This window comes from Rhipicephalus microplus, chromosome X, assembly GCF_043290135.1.
Source record: "Rhipicephalus microplus isolate Deutch F79 chromosome X, USDA_Rmic, whole genome shotgun sequence".
Taxonomy (NCBI): domain Eukaryota; kingdom Metazoa; phylum Arthropoda; class Arachnida; order Ixodida; family Ixodidae; genus Rhipicephalus; species Rhipicephalus microplus.
Window position 1 is genome coordinate 186,156,508 of NC_134710.1, and position 18,744 is coordinate 186,175,251.

General features: G+C 41.8%; 1 protein-coding gene across 6 annotated transcripts in view; it reads right to left on the reverse strand.

Annotated features, from left to right (window-relative positions):
- The window catches only part of LOC119177288 (uncharacterized), a 148,105-nt gene that overhangs the window by 35,058 nt on the left and 94,303 nt on the right, over positions 1 to 18,744 (reverse strand). For 3 of the 6 annotated variants that reach the window (XM_037428738.2, XM_037428737.2, XM_037428740.2), the window contains 2 exons: positions 14,542 to 14,686; positions 2,929 to 2,967 (listed from right to left, as the gene is read on the reverse strand). In XM_037428738.2, coding sequence (XP_037284635.1) covers positions 2,929 to 2,967; positions 14,542 to 14,686 — 184 coding nt within the window. The remainder of the gene's footprint in view (positions 1 to 2,928; positions 2,968 to 14,541; positions 14,687 to 18,744) is intronic. The other 3 variants (XM_037428739.2, XM_075878343.1, XM_075878344.1) reach the window with 3 other exon arrangements.

An 18,744-nucleotide genomic window follows, 5' to 3' on the forward strand; every position in this document is an offset into this window, starting at 1 on the left:
AAAAGAAAAAGGATCTTTGGGCGCACATGCTTCCCCACAAGCTTCCTGATGCGACACAACCTGCATGGGTTCCGATTACTTCTCGTCGTCACTGTTGACCTCTTCCACCCCAATAATAGCAGTGACGTTCACCTCATCGGTGAGGTCCTCATTTGTTGCTACTGCGTCATCGGCGTGCAAAAACTCCTCAAGTCCTGATGCGTCTCCATCACCATCATTCACCAACAACCAGAGCTCAGTCTTTTCTGTGTCGGCAGGAGTGTTGCAGCCTTCCACTTCCACCTCACTGGAATCCCCAGCAAAGCCCACCTTACAGAAGCAATTCGCGATGCTGAAGGAGCCGACTTCTGCCCATGGCACAGTGCACACAGCGCTGCTGCTGTGGAGGCTTAGGTGCCCTGGTGCTCTTTCGACAGGCGGCACACCCTCAGAATGGACTGCCCACTGCTCGTAGTGGCACCCATCTGACCTCCTCCCACTCCTCCGTGGCGGCACGACAGGGGAAAGCAGTGGTGGCATGCGATCTTCTTTGGCATGCACTCGCTGCGTGCAAGACCAAGTGCACTATCACCTAGCCGCCCGTATGTATGCTCTCATGCCCTTTAGCGTAATAGGCGCGGTTGGGGTGGCATTGTCGCAGCGTTTTTGCATTTTTTTTCGTTCAGGGTTGATTTCATTGCCCACATCTATTGTTATTACTGATACTTCATCATGACAGCATTGTTTAATAAGTTTATTTTGCCATAGAATACAATAAAAAAATAAAAAGCTGACGATGCCGGGGCTGTCTATTGTTATATCCGATATATTGTTAAAACTGGTATTGTTATAAATGGACTCAACTGTATTTTTTAGGGACGCACTTTCTCCTTTCACTGTGCCAGTAAATGTATTCGTTGAATTATTCATTATAGAAGATTGTTACCCGAGGTTTTTTTTACTCCACAGGAACTGCTTAACTCTGGTTGCAGAGAAGTAAGCACACTTTTTTTTTTGCAATCGCTCAGAAACAATGGAGTCCTCCGAAGGAGCGAGTACCTGTTGCCGGGATTCTTCTGGCACATTGCAAGGCCGCAGGAGGTGGTTGTTGTCCTTTCTTTTGCGGCTTCATGACAAGTACATTGGAACTAAACAAGAAACTGCATCACTCATCAATGCACATGCACCATGGTCGATTTCAGACATCCTTATTTATGATATGCTTATATGTCTTCAGAATGTCACTTTCCTGAAAGTGAACATCGTCCACCTTATTTGTCTTTCCCAAACTTTCCCGTGGATCTTTCCCACTTCTGCAGTAACAGCAGGTTGGACGGCAGAGAGAAGTGGAGTTTCTTAGAGTTTTTCCAGTACCTGCTGATGTGCTTGGGCACAAAACACATCGTTATGATGTCTGGAAGGTCTGAGCTACAGCGCACGGGATAGCAGCAACAGTAAAATTAACTTCAGCAGACGTACACACGTGCTGGTGCGTTTCCACATGGTAAATGCTTAGATTGTGCCGCGATGTCTACGATCGGAGAGTTTTCTACGCCGGAGACATCTGAGTGTCTTCGTGACTTTAGGCGTTGAATTGTCTTCAGAAGACCGCGGAGGCATACCACATGTACAGAAAGCGACGAGACATACACACAGACAAAATAAGTGCCACAAAACACAGGCATGAAATACAGAAACTGCAGCCATAGTGAAGGCAGCAGAGAGCAGCCAGTTACTTGGCACAGTTACACTGCAGTGCCCCCACACTCCTTGGAGCAAATCCTGCCCGCCTCAAAAGGAGGAGTTTGCGAACTGAAAAAGTATTTCTAAATGTTGGGTACCCCTGCATGCTCTGATCCACAACGGAAACTCTAATCACATCTTTAGATGCGATTGGATTTCCACCGTTCTCATGTAGCGGCATAGGAACCTAAGTTAACAGTCATGTTGTTACGACGTTTCGTACCTTCCTTTTTATTTGAACACCTCTCGTAGACTAGCACGGCAATAGTGAGCGCCAGAACTTCATAACTATCAAAAATAAAAATTAAATGATTCCAAAACAGCCTCTCAAAAACATGTTTACAATACAGTATGGGAGTCCAAGCATCGCACTTCACAGTGTGAAGTCGAGACAACTAAATACTTAATACAGGGCTCCCAATGAGTGAACATATAGTTGAAACTGCACACACATCCCAATGTAGAACAAAATCTTAGGTGTGTATGATCCATTTTGATGCGCAGAACAATATATGACATTTAAGCTTGCATCAAAGTGCCAAGGACATGTTTTTTTTTTTTTCATGGCTTAGTTTCAAGGATTCTATAATAAAACATTTTCTCACTGAAATACAGTAAACTCCCTTTAAGCCGACCTTTGTTAACACGAATTCTTGATAAAGACGAACAAATCAGGGATGTTTGTTTGGAATCCCATAGACTCAAGGCAAAAAAAATCTGCTTATGATGAACCATGTAACAGGCCTATTCTGTTAAGAAGAATTTTCACAGCGATATACAGAAGGTGAACAGCCAGAAGAATAAATTTTCCATTCCTTAAAAGAAAATTGGGCTTGTCTCTCCCATTTTTTCTTTTTCTAATCGTGAAAACAGGGTTGTGCTATAGTTTTGTTGTTAAAATGTGACAGCAATTCATTCATGAGGATATTTATTATGAACTCGTGAAATTGAGTACTTGTTAGATTAGTGTAAATATTCTACTTGAAAGCATAGTTTTTATCAAGCTGAGCCAAATAATTGCTTTTCTTTTTCCTTTCCTGGCCATTGTAAATATACTCCCTTCAGTGTTTTCAAGCAACATATTTGGTTGCACTTGGCACGTTAGCATTTTGTTTTAGGGGGCACTTTTGGTAGGATGAACTCCTGACATGGGCAACTTTAAAACTGCAGAAAATAGAGAGCACACAGCAAACATATGTAACTTACCGCCAAGCATGATGTCAATAAATCTTCAGGAGAAAACAACTGAAAAAAGAAAAACTTATAAAAGGGAATGCATTTTCTATAATGATGATTTCATTTATGCACTGTTATAGTTTATCTGCAGCAAAAGGTTTTATGTAAACAATGGTCAGTGAGTGCCGATGGACATTATTCATGCAACTCATGATATAACAATGTATTGTACTTATAAACTTGAATAAAAAATTCTTTATACAGTTTCAGTTACCTCATTATTAACTCAATCAAAAAGGCATCAATCTAAACAAGCCAAGGTATTCTAGCATCTCCTTTTTAGATGAAAAAATGAAGCACAAAAAAAACCAAGAAAGCACAAAAATTTGTTTCCAGGTAATATCAGTGGTCTAAAATGAAAACCTGACCAAAAGAAACTCTGGCTTGTTGCACTGGTAAAGAAATATTATAGGCTTTTCAAGATGCGTCACAAGCTTTTACACATATTTGGTCCTCATTTCTCAAGATCATTACAGACCAGCTTTTGCATGCAAAAGCAGTCAGTACTTGGTAGTTGGCTTGAATGGACACCTTCTTTGAGAATCATGCTCAGTGTGCTTCTCATGATCCCAAAGTGTGCTGCAACATCCAATTTTCTGCCTCTCTATTCAGTGCATAAAATAACATCAACTTTGCCGCAACACAAAATAGCTAGCTGCTGCTTTGTCACCCTCTATACAGTACATTCAACGACGCAGCTATGATGCTGCAGAATCAGTCAGCACTACCTAGCTTATGCATAAAATATTTCTCCAGTCTTGCCCATAAGTCACCAGGATGGCTCTGTTACTGATGGAAGATGATAGCAGTGAAGACACATTCCAGGCGCTGCTGCAGCTACATCGTCATCTCTCCTCTGAGAGTGGGAGGTTGAGGTTTCGGAGCCTTTGTTACCCCTTTGCTACCGTAAAAAAGAATGAAAAGTGTACCAAACTGACCGAAAAACTTTTTCCACTCAATTTTCAGAGCTTTTTTTTTTTTTCAAATAATATAGTACCATTCTTTTACTAATAACGTCAAAATAGTTAACTAGATAATGGCTTCACCGCATGACAATACAATCTAGATTAGCTAGAAACTGAAAGCCAAGACACAAATGGCCCAACATAGACAAGTGTGGATATTTAGTGTCAAGAAACACAACTATGACAATTGTAGTCACCATTGGCTTCCTGCAGGACCAATTTTTGCAGATGACAAGTATAGCTGTCATTGGTCATTTTATCCCCTTAGATGGTGGTGGCTACGTTTGTGTACGCAACCTTTTTATGCTAGCTGCGTCAACTTGTGGCCAAAGAAGAGCAAGATACAATAGTCGTGGGATCAACTTAACCAATCAACTTAACAATCAATATGTCTTAAACTAAACTCAGCGAGCTGAATATGACTGTAGTCGACCACTTTATCCAAGGGACTAAGATGTTTAACGGTTTGTTCAATGTGTCGCTTTCTACAACCAATGTAAAATGTATTACTTTTTTCCCTCAAAGTGAATGCAGCAAAAAACTGATTGCACACATTTGGAGCCCAGTCTTTCTGATAAAATGGAACATGACTGCCAGCAGCATAATGCAATACTTTATTGCATGCTAATTGCAGTTATTTACTGTGATTCCCACAAAAAAGCACATCACTTTCTTTTATTTCTTGAAATGTAATATTGAGTGCCTTGGAATTATTATATGTGATGCAGAGAAGCTTCCGAACACTGAAATTGGTCGAACTTTCAAGTGCCTTCCAGTGGTTCTACCCAAAAAGGATGCTGCTCACGCCGAGAGTCCGTGCTTGGTCGTTACTGTGGCCATTGTGTATGCTCGCTGTGTGCCGGCTAATAAACGCTCTAACGAACTGGTGGAGGTGTGGGGTGCATTGTAATGTGTAATAGAAAGTGGTGCATTGTAATGTATGCCTGAAGGGGTTATGCTCATAAACGGGACAGAATGGGTACAAACTCGAGGTGTGCAAATATTTGAAATTTCAAATATTTTTTAGTACTACTTGTTATTTGATTCGACTCACACCGGAAGTTTACTATTCGAACTTCCCGAAAACAAATACAGTCAACACCTGTATGACAGTGGCCCCTTCATATTTTCAATATGCTTCACCCCATGATAATTCGTATTGTGGCAAAGCTGCCTTTCATGTTCTGCTACGGTCACTTGAGTAAACACTAGTTCCAACATGAAGATTATAGATTAGGCAAGAGATTGGGGAGGGGGAGAGGGAGGCTACATTAATCCTGTTTGGAGCACACCCTCGTCCACCATATCAGCTAGGAAGTTGAAAGAGGTGGAAAGTAGAGAAAGTAGCATCTTTGCCCTTCACGTAAAAAGTATTGTCGACAATACATTCATTGCACCAAATCACAAACATAAATACAATTCAGCTTCTGCATTGCCTTATTCTTAATAGTAATAATAATAATAATAACAATAATAATAATAATAATAATAATAATAATAATAATAATAATAATAATAATAATAATAATAATAATATCGGGGGTCTTACATCGCAAAACCATGATACGATTATGAGAGACGGCGTAGTGGAGAACTCAGGAAAGTTTGACCCTCTGGTGTTCTTAACCACGCACTGACATCACTCGCCTCTACCATTTCGCCTCCATCAAAATGCGACGGCCACAGCCAAGAGCGAACCCGCGACCTTTGGATCAGTAGCCGAGCACTATAGTCACTGTTCCACCGAGGAAGACTGCTTCATTCTCGATAAGGCAGCTATGAAACAGCACCCCTGTCAGCTCTTCATCAACATAATCAAAAGAAACACTTTCATGTTGCTATCTCATAAAAAAATGCTTAGAAATCCTCTCTAACTGTTTTTTTTTCTGCAATTTCGCTCTGAAGTATTCCAAAAAGATCCTTGACATATTTGAGAAATATTCGAAAAATATTCCATCCGATTCACACTCACATTTTAATATGCGAATTTGCTTCGCACTTAAATTTTAATATTTGTAGAACTCTTGTTCAAATGCTGTTGCTGCTTCTGAGCCCAGTTATTTGCTTGCTTTATATATTAAATGGTGAACACACAGCCATGACAAATTCATTACACAGTCTTCATAGAGATGCTAGGATGAAATGCTTGTATGATATTTTTCAATAGAAAAAGAGGAGAAAAGAGAGGAAATCACCCTTTTAATATATGTTTTCAGCAACATTTACTGTGAAAATCTACACCTGTTAGTGTCACAACCATGTAGTGTACGGTGATTGCATGTTTCTGACAGGTACGTATAAAAGAGTTTCCCCTGTACGTGCTTTTAGGTACCGATTTCTGCAGTGTTAAAATGAATAAATTGGAGAGGAAATCAAGCATGACATATTCCATACTTTTGTAAGCTACTGCGGCTTCATTTGGCTAAAAAGTTGCAGAATCTGCAGCAATTGAAGCCCTTTGAGCAGTCACATTACCAAAATCTTAAAGACTGTCCTGCAAGAACACATTAAAAGAAAAAAAGGAAGGGGGGAGTACATATACCTTGCAATAATTTTAGTCCTAGGATCAATAAAAGCTTTTTTATAAGCAATTTTATTTAACCATAGTAATAAAAAAGGAAGCAACTTTTAACACATTGTTTCACAGTGTTACGGAAAAGAAGAGACGCCGTATAGACGATGCTGTGGATTAGATGTATTGGAAACCAGCGGTAATGACGTGACTGGTTGACCAGCGATCGAGTGGAGACAACCCTTCGTCTTCCTCGTCAGGCACACAGGCGCGTCGCCCCCTAGAATATCAATATGCATGCATGTAGCATCCCCGGCGGCAGAAGCGCTGTCTCGGTGCATCTAAATGTCAACGTCACTAGGAGAGTGGTAGGGCTTCAAGCGCGCAACATGTATAATATCGGTAGCCTGTTGGACACATGAAGGCGACGGGGCGACAGAATCAATTTCATATGTCACAAGAGTAACCACACGAAGGACTCAGTATGAACCTGTGTAGCGACTAAGCAGTTTTTCTGACAAGTCTACTTGACGAGTAAAAGACCACAGCAGGACCAAAGAACCGGGCGGAAAGTGTACCTCGTAATGTTGTTGATCATACAAACGCTGTTGCTTCTCTTGAGAGGTCAGAAGGCGAGTGCGGGTGATTTCGCGTGCGTGAGCGGCCTGAGTGATAGCGTCCCTGGCATATTCACTGGTCGGTAATGCAGGGGACGGTATGACGGTGTCTAGAGGCAATGTTGGTTCTCGGCCAAACACCAGAAAAAATGGAGAGTGACCGGCAGTGTCATGGCGCGAATAATTATAGGGAAATATGACATACGGCAACGCGAGATCCCAGACGATGTGGTTGGTAGAAACATACTTAGCGAGCATGTCTGTAAGAGTTCGATTTAGATGCTCCATGAGTCCATTGGTTTGCGGATGGTTTGACGTAGTCAGCTTGTGTCTCGTTTGACAGGACTGCAAAATTACGGCTATGACCTTCGACAAAAAGGTGCGGCCACAGTATGTAAGCAGCTGTCATGGGTCTCCGTGTTGCAAAATCACGTCCTTGAGGAGGAAGTCGGCGACATCTATGGCACAGCTTGTTGGAAGAGCTCGTGTGATGGCATAACGGGTGGAGTAGTGGGTGGCCACAGCTATCCAGTTGTTACCCGAGAATGACAAGGGGAAGGGCCAAGTAGGTCGCTGCCAACGCGGAAGAACGGTTCTGACAGAATGTCAAGTGGTTGAAGGTGTCTGGCGGAAAGTGTCAATGGTGTTTTGCGGCACTGACATTTCTCACAAGCCACCACGTATCTTCTGACTCAGCGTGCAAACCCTGGCCAAAAGGAGCGCCGGCATATTCGGTCGTAAGCGCGTGACAAGCCAAAGTGACCGGTAGTCGGAAGGTCATGAAGTTCATGTAGAACTTCCGAGCGAAGGTGTTTCGGAATAACAAGCAGCAGTGCCGGTCCATCCCGCTCAAAATTTTGGTGGTATAATACACCATTGTGGAGCATGAATGAGCGATGGGACTGATTTAAAGACGGTGATTCGAGGCCCCCAATGATAGCACCCAAGGACGCATCAAAGCACTGCTCGTCACCGATGCACGTAATTTGTGAAAGAGAAAAGACGCTAGGGTTGGTGTTGGTGTCAGGCATAATGCTCGACTTGGCAACCCGGTAGCGGGACAGGAAGTCGCATCCTGATGTAGGCGTCCGGACTTGCACGTCACCGTGTAGGTATACTCTTGCAGTCGCAGAGCCCAGCCCCCGAGCCAGCCAGTCGGATCCTTCAGTGACGTAAGCCAACATAGCGCATGATGGTCAGTTATTACAGAGAAATTTGTGCCATATAAACATGGGCGGAACTTTGAGACTGCCCAAACAACAGCAAGACATTCACGCTCTGTAATGAAATAGTTGCGCTCAGCAGCTGTGAGGAGGCGGCTAGCGTAGGAGACAACTCGGTGTGTCCCTGTTGGCGTTGGGCTAGGATGGCTCCGATCCCGTGACCACTAGCATCGGTTTGGACTTCTGTCAGAGCGGATGGGTCGAAATGAGCCAATATAGGTGGAGTCGTCAGTAGCATGATTAGGTGAGAAAAAGCAGCAGCTTGGTTGGTACCCCATATAAATGTGACGTATTCCTTCAGAAGCTCAGTGAGGGGTCGAGCAATGGTTGCAAAATATTTCACAAACCTTCTAAAATAGGAACAAAGTCCTACAAAAATCTGGGCGTCTTTGACTGACTGGGGTACAGGAAAACTGGTGACTGCACGAATTTTCTCTGAGTCTGGCTGCACACCACAGGTGTCGACAAAGTGGCCCAACACTGTAATTTGCCGGTGTCCGAAGTGGCACTTCGACGAGTTTAGTTGAAGGCCTGCAGTGCAGAATATGCCGAGAATAGCTGACAAATGCTGAAGGTGGGTCTCAAATGTCGTGGAATATACGACATCGTCAAAATAACAAAGACATTATGACCATTTGAATTCTTGTAGCAGAGAGCCCATCATGCACTCGAATGTGGCTGGGGTATTGCATAGCCCAAATGGCATAACCTTGAAATGATATAGGCCGTCTAGAGTTACAAGCGCAGTCTTGTCTTGGTCTTTTTCGGTGACAGCAATCTGCCAATAGCTGGAACGTAGGTCTATTGAAGAAAAGTATCGGGTGCCGTGGAGACAATCGAGAGCGTCATCGATGCGTGGTAAAGAGTAAACATCCTTTTTCATGATTCCATTCAAATAGAGGTAATCCACGCAGAAGCGCCACGTGCCATCTTTCTTTTTAATGAGCTGAACGGGGGACGCCCAAGGGCTCGAAGAGGGTTTAATAATTCCTTTGGCTAGCATCTTGGTGACTTCTTGCTGAATTACTTTACGCTCGGAGGCAGACACCCTGTTTGGTCGCCGATGAATGGAATGAGAATTACTTGTGTTAATGTGGTGCTTGACGAGTGAAGTCTGGCCGAGTGGACGGCTGTCGATGTCAAATATGTTGCGGTATGAAGCCAGAAAGAGGCACAGCGCGACCGACTTCTCAGGTTTGAGATCCGGTGCGATCATGAAGCGTAAGGTTGCATCGAGGCATGTGGCATCCTGCAAGTGACGTGGGTGATCGAAACATACGTCTGCCGCAAAACAGGTGATGTGGTCGTCAATAAAGGGTCTTAGCGTGGCGACCGAAATTCCTTGAGGTAGCACTTGTTTTATGAAACTGAAATTGACAACAGGTAAATATGTTCAGTTAGAGGCCATGGTTATGACGGAGTGTGGGACAGTAATGTCACGTGCAAGGAGAACATCAGGAATCGGCGTCACGATATAACCATCGTTGAGCACGGAAGAAGGTATTGCCAATTCAACAAATGTGAGAGCTTTAGGTGGTATCCAGAAGAAGTCAGTAGTGCACAGGCTGTTTGGGAGTTCAGAGTGAGAATACGGGAGAAGAGGAAGTTCTAGGCAGAGAGTACCGGCGGCACAATCGATCAGAGCAGAATGCGTCGATAAGAAGTCCATGCCGAAGATTAGGTCGTGAGGGCAATTTTCAAATACCATTAATAAAACGGAGACATGGCGGCCGGCAATACTAACACGAGCGGTACACATTCCAGTGATGGCCACAGTTCCACCATCAGCGACACGGAGGGCTTTAGTCGCTGCAGACGTGAGGACTTTTTTGAGTAGGTGACACAGATGAGCACTCATTATGGACACTTGAGCTCCGGTATCAACTAACGCTTTCAAAGAAATACTGTCCACATACACCTCAATCAAGTTCGTATGAGTGTGGAGCATCAAGGGAGGATTTGGATCAGTCGCAATTGATGCAGCACACCTCCCAGAGCTGCATAATCTAGTATTCTGTCCGAGAGGTGTGGTTGGGATGATGAGGAACGGCAGCGTTGAGGTGACGGCGAACGAGCGGTGGAGCGGCTGTTAGGGACATCGGAAGAAGGGCACACACGACTGGGCGAATACCGACGGGAGTCCTTGTATGAGCGAGAAGAGAAAAATGGGCTCCAGTTTGAGGGCGTCCAAGTGCTGCGAGAGTAGCAGGAGATATGCCCCACTCTATGGCAGGGGAAGCAGATCGGTTTGTCGTCTGCAGTTCTCTATTCCGTCAAATTGCGGTGATTGCGGAAAAAAATGAGTTATGGCATGATGCATTTATTGTCATTGTTCTGGAGGCTGGTCAGGAGACAGAGAAGGCCACAGGAAAAGCGAGCTTTGCAATTTCCTGCTTCACGACGGCTTGAATAATGGAGACCGCCAAAAGCGTTTGTGTGGCGCCATGGTTGAGTGGAAGTGGAGGAAATGGTGCCGGACTTGGCGCCTCAAGCTCCCGTCAAACTATACGTTGCTGTACACACCACACCACCCATGCTGTCCTGCATGAATGGTGTGGCACTGAGATTGGTGCAGATTGATGTAACAGCCGTGTTTGGTAGCCGCGTGGTTTGCAGTGGTTGCAGTACATGCACAAAATACACGCACAAAAAATATTATCTACTGAAATGACAGTAGATGTCAGGAAAGCAAAGAGAGCCAAAAAAGGAGGAAATTACTGTACTTGAGAGCATGAACAAGGTATTCAGTACCCACAATATAATATAGACAAGTATGAAAATTGAACTGCATTATTTATGCCCTGGTACAGAAGGTTTTTTACAAAATTGCAGATATAGTAAAGCCAAATGCACTGCAAGCAATGAAACCTCCACAAATATTTAACTACACCTTATCTTCCTTAGTCAACCTTTCCCAGTGTGTGTGTCCACATTTCCATATTTCATAGGCATTGGCAAAAAAGAGACAATATATAGTGAGTTGGCACCATTTTTGCTAAATGGTTATTCTACATTTTTTGCTGCAGTTATTCTGTGTTCTCTGTATGTGCAGGTATTTCTCAGTGCTAAATAGTTGGTGCATGAACCCTTTAAGATGTGGGTCTTGAAAAGTGTGTTTTTATTAATTGGGTGAACCAAATTAGAGTCAATAGAATCATCAAGTTTTTTTCTGAAAATTCCAAGCCTCTGAGTAGATTTTTAATAGTTGCATTAGAACAAAAAATTATACCATTTGAACAACGTTTCCAAGCATAATTCTTTTGGAAATTTTTGGCAACTTCTCTTTCTCAAGCACAAAAACTATGTATGCACAAAAATTGCCAGAAATCTGGTCTAGCCAAATGATGCCTTTTATTTTGTTATATTGTCATTTACCTAATTATAATTATTGATAATCATAAAGTGTAAGAAGAAACAAATTTCATTTATATTTGCATCCACTTATTTTGTAAAGATCGATGTAAAAAATCAAACTGGCATGATCCGCTAAACGAGCTCTCTGGCAGTCTTGCCACATATATTGCTTTTCTGTTTGACAAAGAAAAGTTGCTAAAAAACCCCATAAGAAACATGCTCCTAGAAATTGCACATTTTTTATTCAAATGCAGATAATAAAAATCTACTTGAAGATCTGAAAACTGCAGGAAAAAATGAATAAGTGTACTAAATTTTGTTCAGTTAATCTAACTAATCAAAAAAATTTTTTGAGACCCATATCTCCTCTTAAAAGGCCTGTAAACAAGCTCCGACGTTTTTTTTACATTCCCCAAACAAGCTTGTCAATTTTTAGAGTAGACCACTGCGACCAATATTCCAGTGCTAGACCAAATATTCCAGTGCTATGCAGTGCGCAGACCCTCCATTTCAAAAAAACGATTCCCGCACTTCTTTACTTCACCCGACCAATCCCCCTCATACGCAAGCTTGCCCATGGGCAACTTGACGTACCACTGAGCTTGCCGGTCGGTCCTTTGCCATACGAAACGGCACCTTGGCCCTGCGGTGATGCATTAGTGACTGCGGGGTCCACATTTTCATTTTCCTGTGCTGCCCTTTGCCACTTTGTAGAGCCCGAGACTGCCGGGAGAAGCGGCTATGCCAAAGAAAGGGTGCTCCTCTCATAGCACCTCCTCCCTGCGCCACTATAACACTCGCTCATGTAGGGTAAGCCCTGCTAATGCATTGGCTGCGTGCCGATGGGCTACACTTTCTCCCTCTCTCTCTTTGGAGAAGAAGGGTGGCGATGCCATACAAAAATTTAAAACCAGCTGAAACAATTCAATTGATAATTTTCAATTTGAATTTTATTTGAATTGAAAATTTCTAACCCCTGTATTTTTTTCTCTGTAGTTAACCCCTGTTACTTTCATATTATAGTGCGTATTCGTAAAATTCTTGCAGCGGCATGTTCCCATAATAAAATAGCAAATATTTCTCTTCATTACAATTTTTGGGCCTCGTGTGATTGTTTACTGGCCTGTTGGGAGTTTTCGTCTTTTCATGAACAGTGGAGGTTGTCTGTCCCGGAATGTCTTTGCTGTATGAACAAGGTTTCGATCCTTTATTTGAAATTTCATTTTGAGCCTTCATTCAAAGGCTGCCATCTCCTCGGACTTTCAAGAGGCATTTGAAATTTGATTGTTCTACCTTCTTGCAGGACGAACAGAACTGTTTTCTAGCTTCAACTCGTAATGCAGTCTGCAGCAATGCCCTTTCGTGGTTTCACTTTTGCCGCATGACTGCAACAACGGTGCATGAAACATGATTTTTATCTTTATCGGCACTACCTTGCCGGGGCAGCGCAAGTGTATTTTCATCTTTAGTGGCGATGCTCTTAGCTTGTTCATCACTGACGCAAGTGAGGTATTCTTGCTATCTTTGTTTATAGAGCTTCCTTCTAGTTCTTCAGAGGCATGGCAAAGCAGCGATATGGTCGAATGCTATGCCTCTTGACACTGACAGCGATGCCTTTTTTAGCTATGATTTTGATTTTGTTCACTTTTATGCGTGCAGACTGCAATAACTGCAATAACACACCGTGTGTAAGGCTGTGTTTCAAGGAATACCACCCTCTGAAGAACTATTAAACATTATGCAGTTCCGAGTGATGCTGACACAAAATACTATTCTCAATTCTTTTTTTACAATTTCTCCCCAACTTTACAAATCTGTATACCCAAAATCCACAATCAAGCAATTCGACATCTGGGCGAATTTTTTCAAAGAAAAAAAATTTAATCCTCAAAAGATTAATAAGAAAAGAGGAGACACAAAAAACTAGTTTACATATCTTTTGTTTTTAATTGCTTTCACGAGTCTAGGTTTTCTACTTTATTGACAAAAAAAAATCAAGGTTGTAGTTAAACTCGAAGTAGGACAAAGTCACCTTTAAAGAGCACTAGAAGGCTATAAATAATTAAAAGAGCTCATAGTCTAGAGTGCCCTGGAAATTGTTTTCTGGCTGCTTGATATTTTATTTCACATGAAGAGTTCACCAAAGCCACATGCTCAAGATAACTGACTCTAAGACTCTCATAAAAAATAAATTGTTTTAATAAGCACATCACTACTACACAGTTCAGCTTTTATTCCTATGTTTAAAATATATTTTTCTCGAGATGCAACTTAAACTTTTTGACTATGGACATCATGCTTTTGGTACTTCTGATAGCCGGATCAAGATAAAAACTTTTCCACATATTTCTTAATACGACAAGAGTGCAATTATCTCCTATAAGGCATGACATTAATCATAACATTATTACAAACTTAATGTAACCAATTACTATGAGCTTAGCATTTCATAATTACTTATGCTAACAACAAAAAGTTTCATTGCCTCAGACTTCAAATTGAACTTTTTTTTCCAATTGTAATCTCCCCTTAACGGTCATACAACGGCATGTCATGAAATAGCACCAATGCTACCGACAGTGAGGGTGATTGACTATTAATGCTGCTACATGGCTATGAGTAAGCACAGGGTTTAGCTCCTAATTTTAGAATTCCCAACAACTCATCATTTGGTGACATTTCGAGGTGTCTTAATCACGTTTAAGGTGCTGTGCTGGCTCGTTCAAAATTTTCAAATCTGCAAAGGTATAAACCATGCTATGGTGCCCAGAATGCGGTGCAAAACGTGAAAGGAAAAATACAATCGCAATACAGACTGCCGGGGAGAAAATAACTATTGCCTTGAATAGTTTTGCAACGAAAATGTGTGATCACTCCACTAATGCAGTGTGGTGATTTCATATCCTATCTACCTTTGAGGCTTTTGACAGAAGCCCCATCCAGTCAGGACATACCCCCATGAGTGTGGAAGTGTCCAAGTTGAGTCCTCCGCTCAGCAGCTGATCTTGCAACCAATCCAGGTCGGAATCAATTGATTCTATATGCTCCGAGAAAACCCTGCATTCACAACACAAAAATGTATTAATTTAGTTATTATTTATTTATAATAAGGACAGCAGTTACAATAATTTAAATATACAAAACAAAAGAGTATAGTGAGTCTAGGCAACACAATGTTCCTCCAAATTATAAATACAAGAGTTACAAAACAAAAGGAAAACAAGAAAATAAGTACAGTTAGTTCAGGTAACAGGTGGTTCTCCTGGTAATAAAATGTTAGCTATTGGCTGCGAGATCAAGCAGAGTGGCTGCCTGGCGACAACTGGCTGAAGCGTGCCCAGTTTAGATTGTTCCCTGCGTTGTCTGCTAGCCACATTGTGTTTGCATGTGTGCATTCGTCATGCACATTCTCAAAGGGTGGTTTGTTCAGTTATGTTAGCGCAAGTTTAACTGCTTGTACATATGCCTTAAACGACATACGAAATCATTTGGTTTTGCTCAGTTGTTAATGCACTGCAATAAAATCAATGATTGTAACTTTCCAGAGTGCTGTGTATTGTCGCCATACCCTCCATTCACTAGATTCATTTTAGTGTGGGTGCCGCTTTCTGCTTCAAGCACATCGTAAAATGCACTTGGCATCGTCCCAAATGTGACTGCTGACTACTAAATGATGTCTGAATGCAGCATTTTAGTGACTCGGTTGTAAACGAAAACGAGGCTATATTCCACACACTTTCACGTTGTTAGGTGTATAACTATGGCCCTGTAGTGTATCGATTATGTAATAAGGATTACTTGTTTTTATCTGGCTGTGGTACCATTACAGAGAAATATTACTATTAAGTAAAGTGTGACACTTCGGTACTTAAACTGTACTTAAAACAGAGTTGTGCGCAATTTTATCTTGGTGCGAAATTTGCACAGAAACATCCGTGTGCTTAGATTTAAGAAGGTTTCAAATAACCCAGACGTTCAAAAATTAATTTGTACAGGTGTACAACTTTACGAAAAATCTCATCTTTTTTTTTACATTGTCTTGAGCATTTTGTTTGAAGTTGTTATTGACTGATGGAAAGTGCCAGCCATTTTTTGTTTGTAAAAAAACAACAAGCTTGTCCAATAAAATAACCAGACCTTTGTTGTATCACTATCATGCACGTAGCCCATCAATGAAAGGTTTCTGCTGAGCTCTTACAAGCTTTTTATACTTTCACTGGTGCAACAACATGAGCGTGCCTGGTAAATGTCAATGGCACGAAGGGCTGTCAGTCACTAAGCTCTTCTGACTAGACTGACTGACTGTCCCACATTTCGTGGTACACAGAACGAAAAAAAAAAAGCCCATGCATATTCATGCGAACAGTGGTACTGAACTCATCACAGCAATATGCAGTTTTTTACAATCTTTCTTTTTTTCTTTCTTTTTGTATCCAGATGAGCAAGAAGTAAATAAGTGGTTCAGCCTAACTACAGCAGTAGGTAGTAGACAGAACACAAGTTAAACATGTACAAACAACACAGCAAAGGCATTATTTAGTGAGAAAGCATACAGACTGTCATCCACAGCGAGCATCTCTTTGATAGGCAGAATGCGCTTCCCTCGCTAGTAATAGTAACGTCGCATGGGCAGAAAGGCGTGTAGATATTAGCAGTAAATGACAGTCAACGCATTTTATTCACTGACAATCGGTTCTTACCACACACAACGAAGCGCCACAGCGTGTATTTGTATACGAGCCGCCAACCGCCTATCCACACTACCGCGGGAACGTTGCTGCCACCTATAGCCCCATCTCACCGAGAATTGTTTTGTGAAAAAGCTTGCTGTCAGTGTTGGCTGTGATACTTGAAAAAAGGTGGTTCCAGTCTCCTAACATTGGAGAATAATAAATGACTGAAAGGTGGCGTAACATGATGCAATGCAATTCCTAGCTTATTATATAATGATCAACATGATTTGAAATGTACTGAGGTTGGAGTATAAAGTGATCATGAAGTCATCAATGGAGGAAAATTTTATGAAACAGCGAAAGATGGGTGACTTTGCATTAGTTGACCAATGAAATAAGTGTTGCATTATTTTTAGTCAAAGTCATACTTGCAGTACGGTTATGGTTAGAAAGAATGAACTAAGCAGAGTTACTAAAATTAAGTCTTACAGCTCAAACGTGCTCAAAGATGTGTGTTTATTTTACTGCCATGACTGCCACAGTGAGACAACAGCAGTTACCAGACACTTATCAAACCGATAAAGTGCCACAAAAAATTCTCAATACTAATTTTACCCAGTGTGCAAAAAAGCTGGAAGAATAAGAAGAGGGGCCCTTCTAAACTTGTAGGACCCAGTAGTTTTAAAAATAAAGGACAAATCAAATCTTGCTGAACCATACTTGTGATGATGGCTTTAAAGGCAGCCTTCCAGCGATTTATTTTTTTGGTTGTTGAATGACCAATTAGTGTCTCCCACCTCACTAACAGAGCATAAGATAGTTAAAAAGAGGCTTTAATTCCACTCAACCCTCACAATGCAGTGTGTGAAAACATGGTAGTTACCATCCACGTATGGTAATTACTAGAGGTCGGATTTATGGGCACTAAAAAAATCGAGTTCTGGCATCAAAAATAGGAAGGCAAAACACAGTTTTAGGCCCCCAAAATTGGAACTATAGGCACTATAAATTAAAAAAAATCAAATTTTAGAACAAATACGCTCTACTTGTCTCTACGACAGGAAAGCAAAAAGAAATATTTTTGTTTATAATGGTACAAAGGCGCCAATGAATAGCCTAGACATGCAATTTATTCCCGCAGGGTTTGAAGAATCGTGTCTTTTATTGTCCAGCATGATGACTTAATTGACCACCATCAAATAAACATGCTCCTAGGTTCCTTTTCTTGTTTTTTTTTTTTTTCCGGCATGGCTGAGAAGGGCACCACAGGTGGAACAAATGCCCGGACCACTATAAGGCTAGACGGGTCTTTTAGCCTCGTGTTAACCAGGTCTAATTGCACACGGTTGATTTCTGCTATGTGTGTGAACACCTTAAAGAACCTCTCACCTGGTTTGAGCATTTCGAGCTAGCAAGAAAAATGCATGCACTGGGCGCTCATGATCCCGTTTGCAAAGATTTGCAATGGTATGCGCCCTGAAAGAGGCGAGGTGTCACACGGAACACCACTTGCCCTTCATCTCATGGGCATGCAGCCCAACATGATGGAGATGCACATGGTGGAACTCCGGGCCCGTGCCAAGCACCCTCCGAAAAATAATTTTTGCTATGCATACAAAGCGCAAAATGACCGTTTCGCCTGTCCTGCCCCTACTTTTGATCAAGGAGTTGCCTCCCCTCCCTCCCCGAAAAAATTTCTGCATACAACCGTGGTCCTGCATACATGAAAGTAGTTTATGTGGCATTGCGACAATTATTCGAGATGCCATGTGTAATTTGTGCAATCTGTTGCATGATATAAGCTCAGTAGTGTTGAAAGTTGGGTTAGTTGGTGATAGTTCATGTTTGCTTGTGAAGTAACGCACGGAGACAAGGCACAAAAGAAACGAAAATGACACCGTTGCACTCGCAGCTAGTTAATTTTGCAGAAAAACATGGTTAATATACCATATGATAGCATACCACGTGTAACAATGATGTTCAAGCTACAATACATACCGGAAATTTTCCAAAAAGGGCAATTCACAATCGCTTAAAAGAATAGGTGCTTGACTAATGCGTTCTATACCAGTAAAACAAAAAAGGATTGAATCAGCCAAGCATGACGTATTAATGTGTCTGTGTCATGTGATCTTGCGGCTCTGTGTTACTCTAATACCAAAGAGGGCAGGAAAGGAATTGGGCTTGCGAAGCGGCAAAGGTTTCAGGATAACTTCCTCACATCATGCTTTTGCGGCTTGTAATGAACCGATTGCAGTGAGCGAAACAACAAAATTCTTGTGGTACAAAGCTATTCATTAGGAATGCAACAACTTAAAGTCTCTAACTAAAATTTGTCATGCATCTTCCAGAGCACCCTTTAAAAAGTAAATGACAAACAAAACTAAAACCACTCGAACATCTAGGTTTTGTCTTCCTACACTGTTTTCCTACATTTTTTTC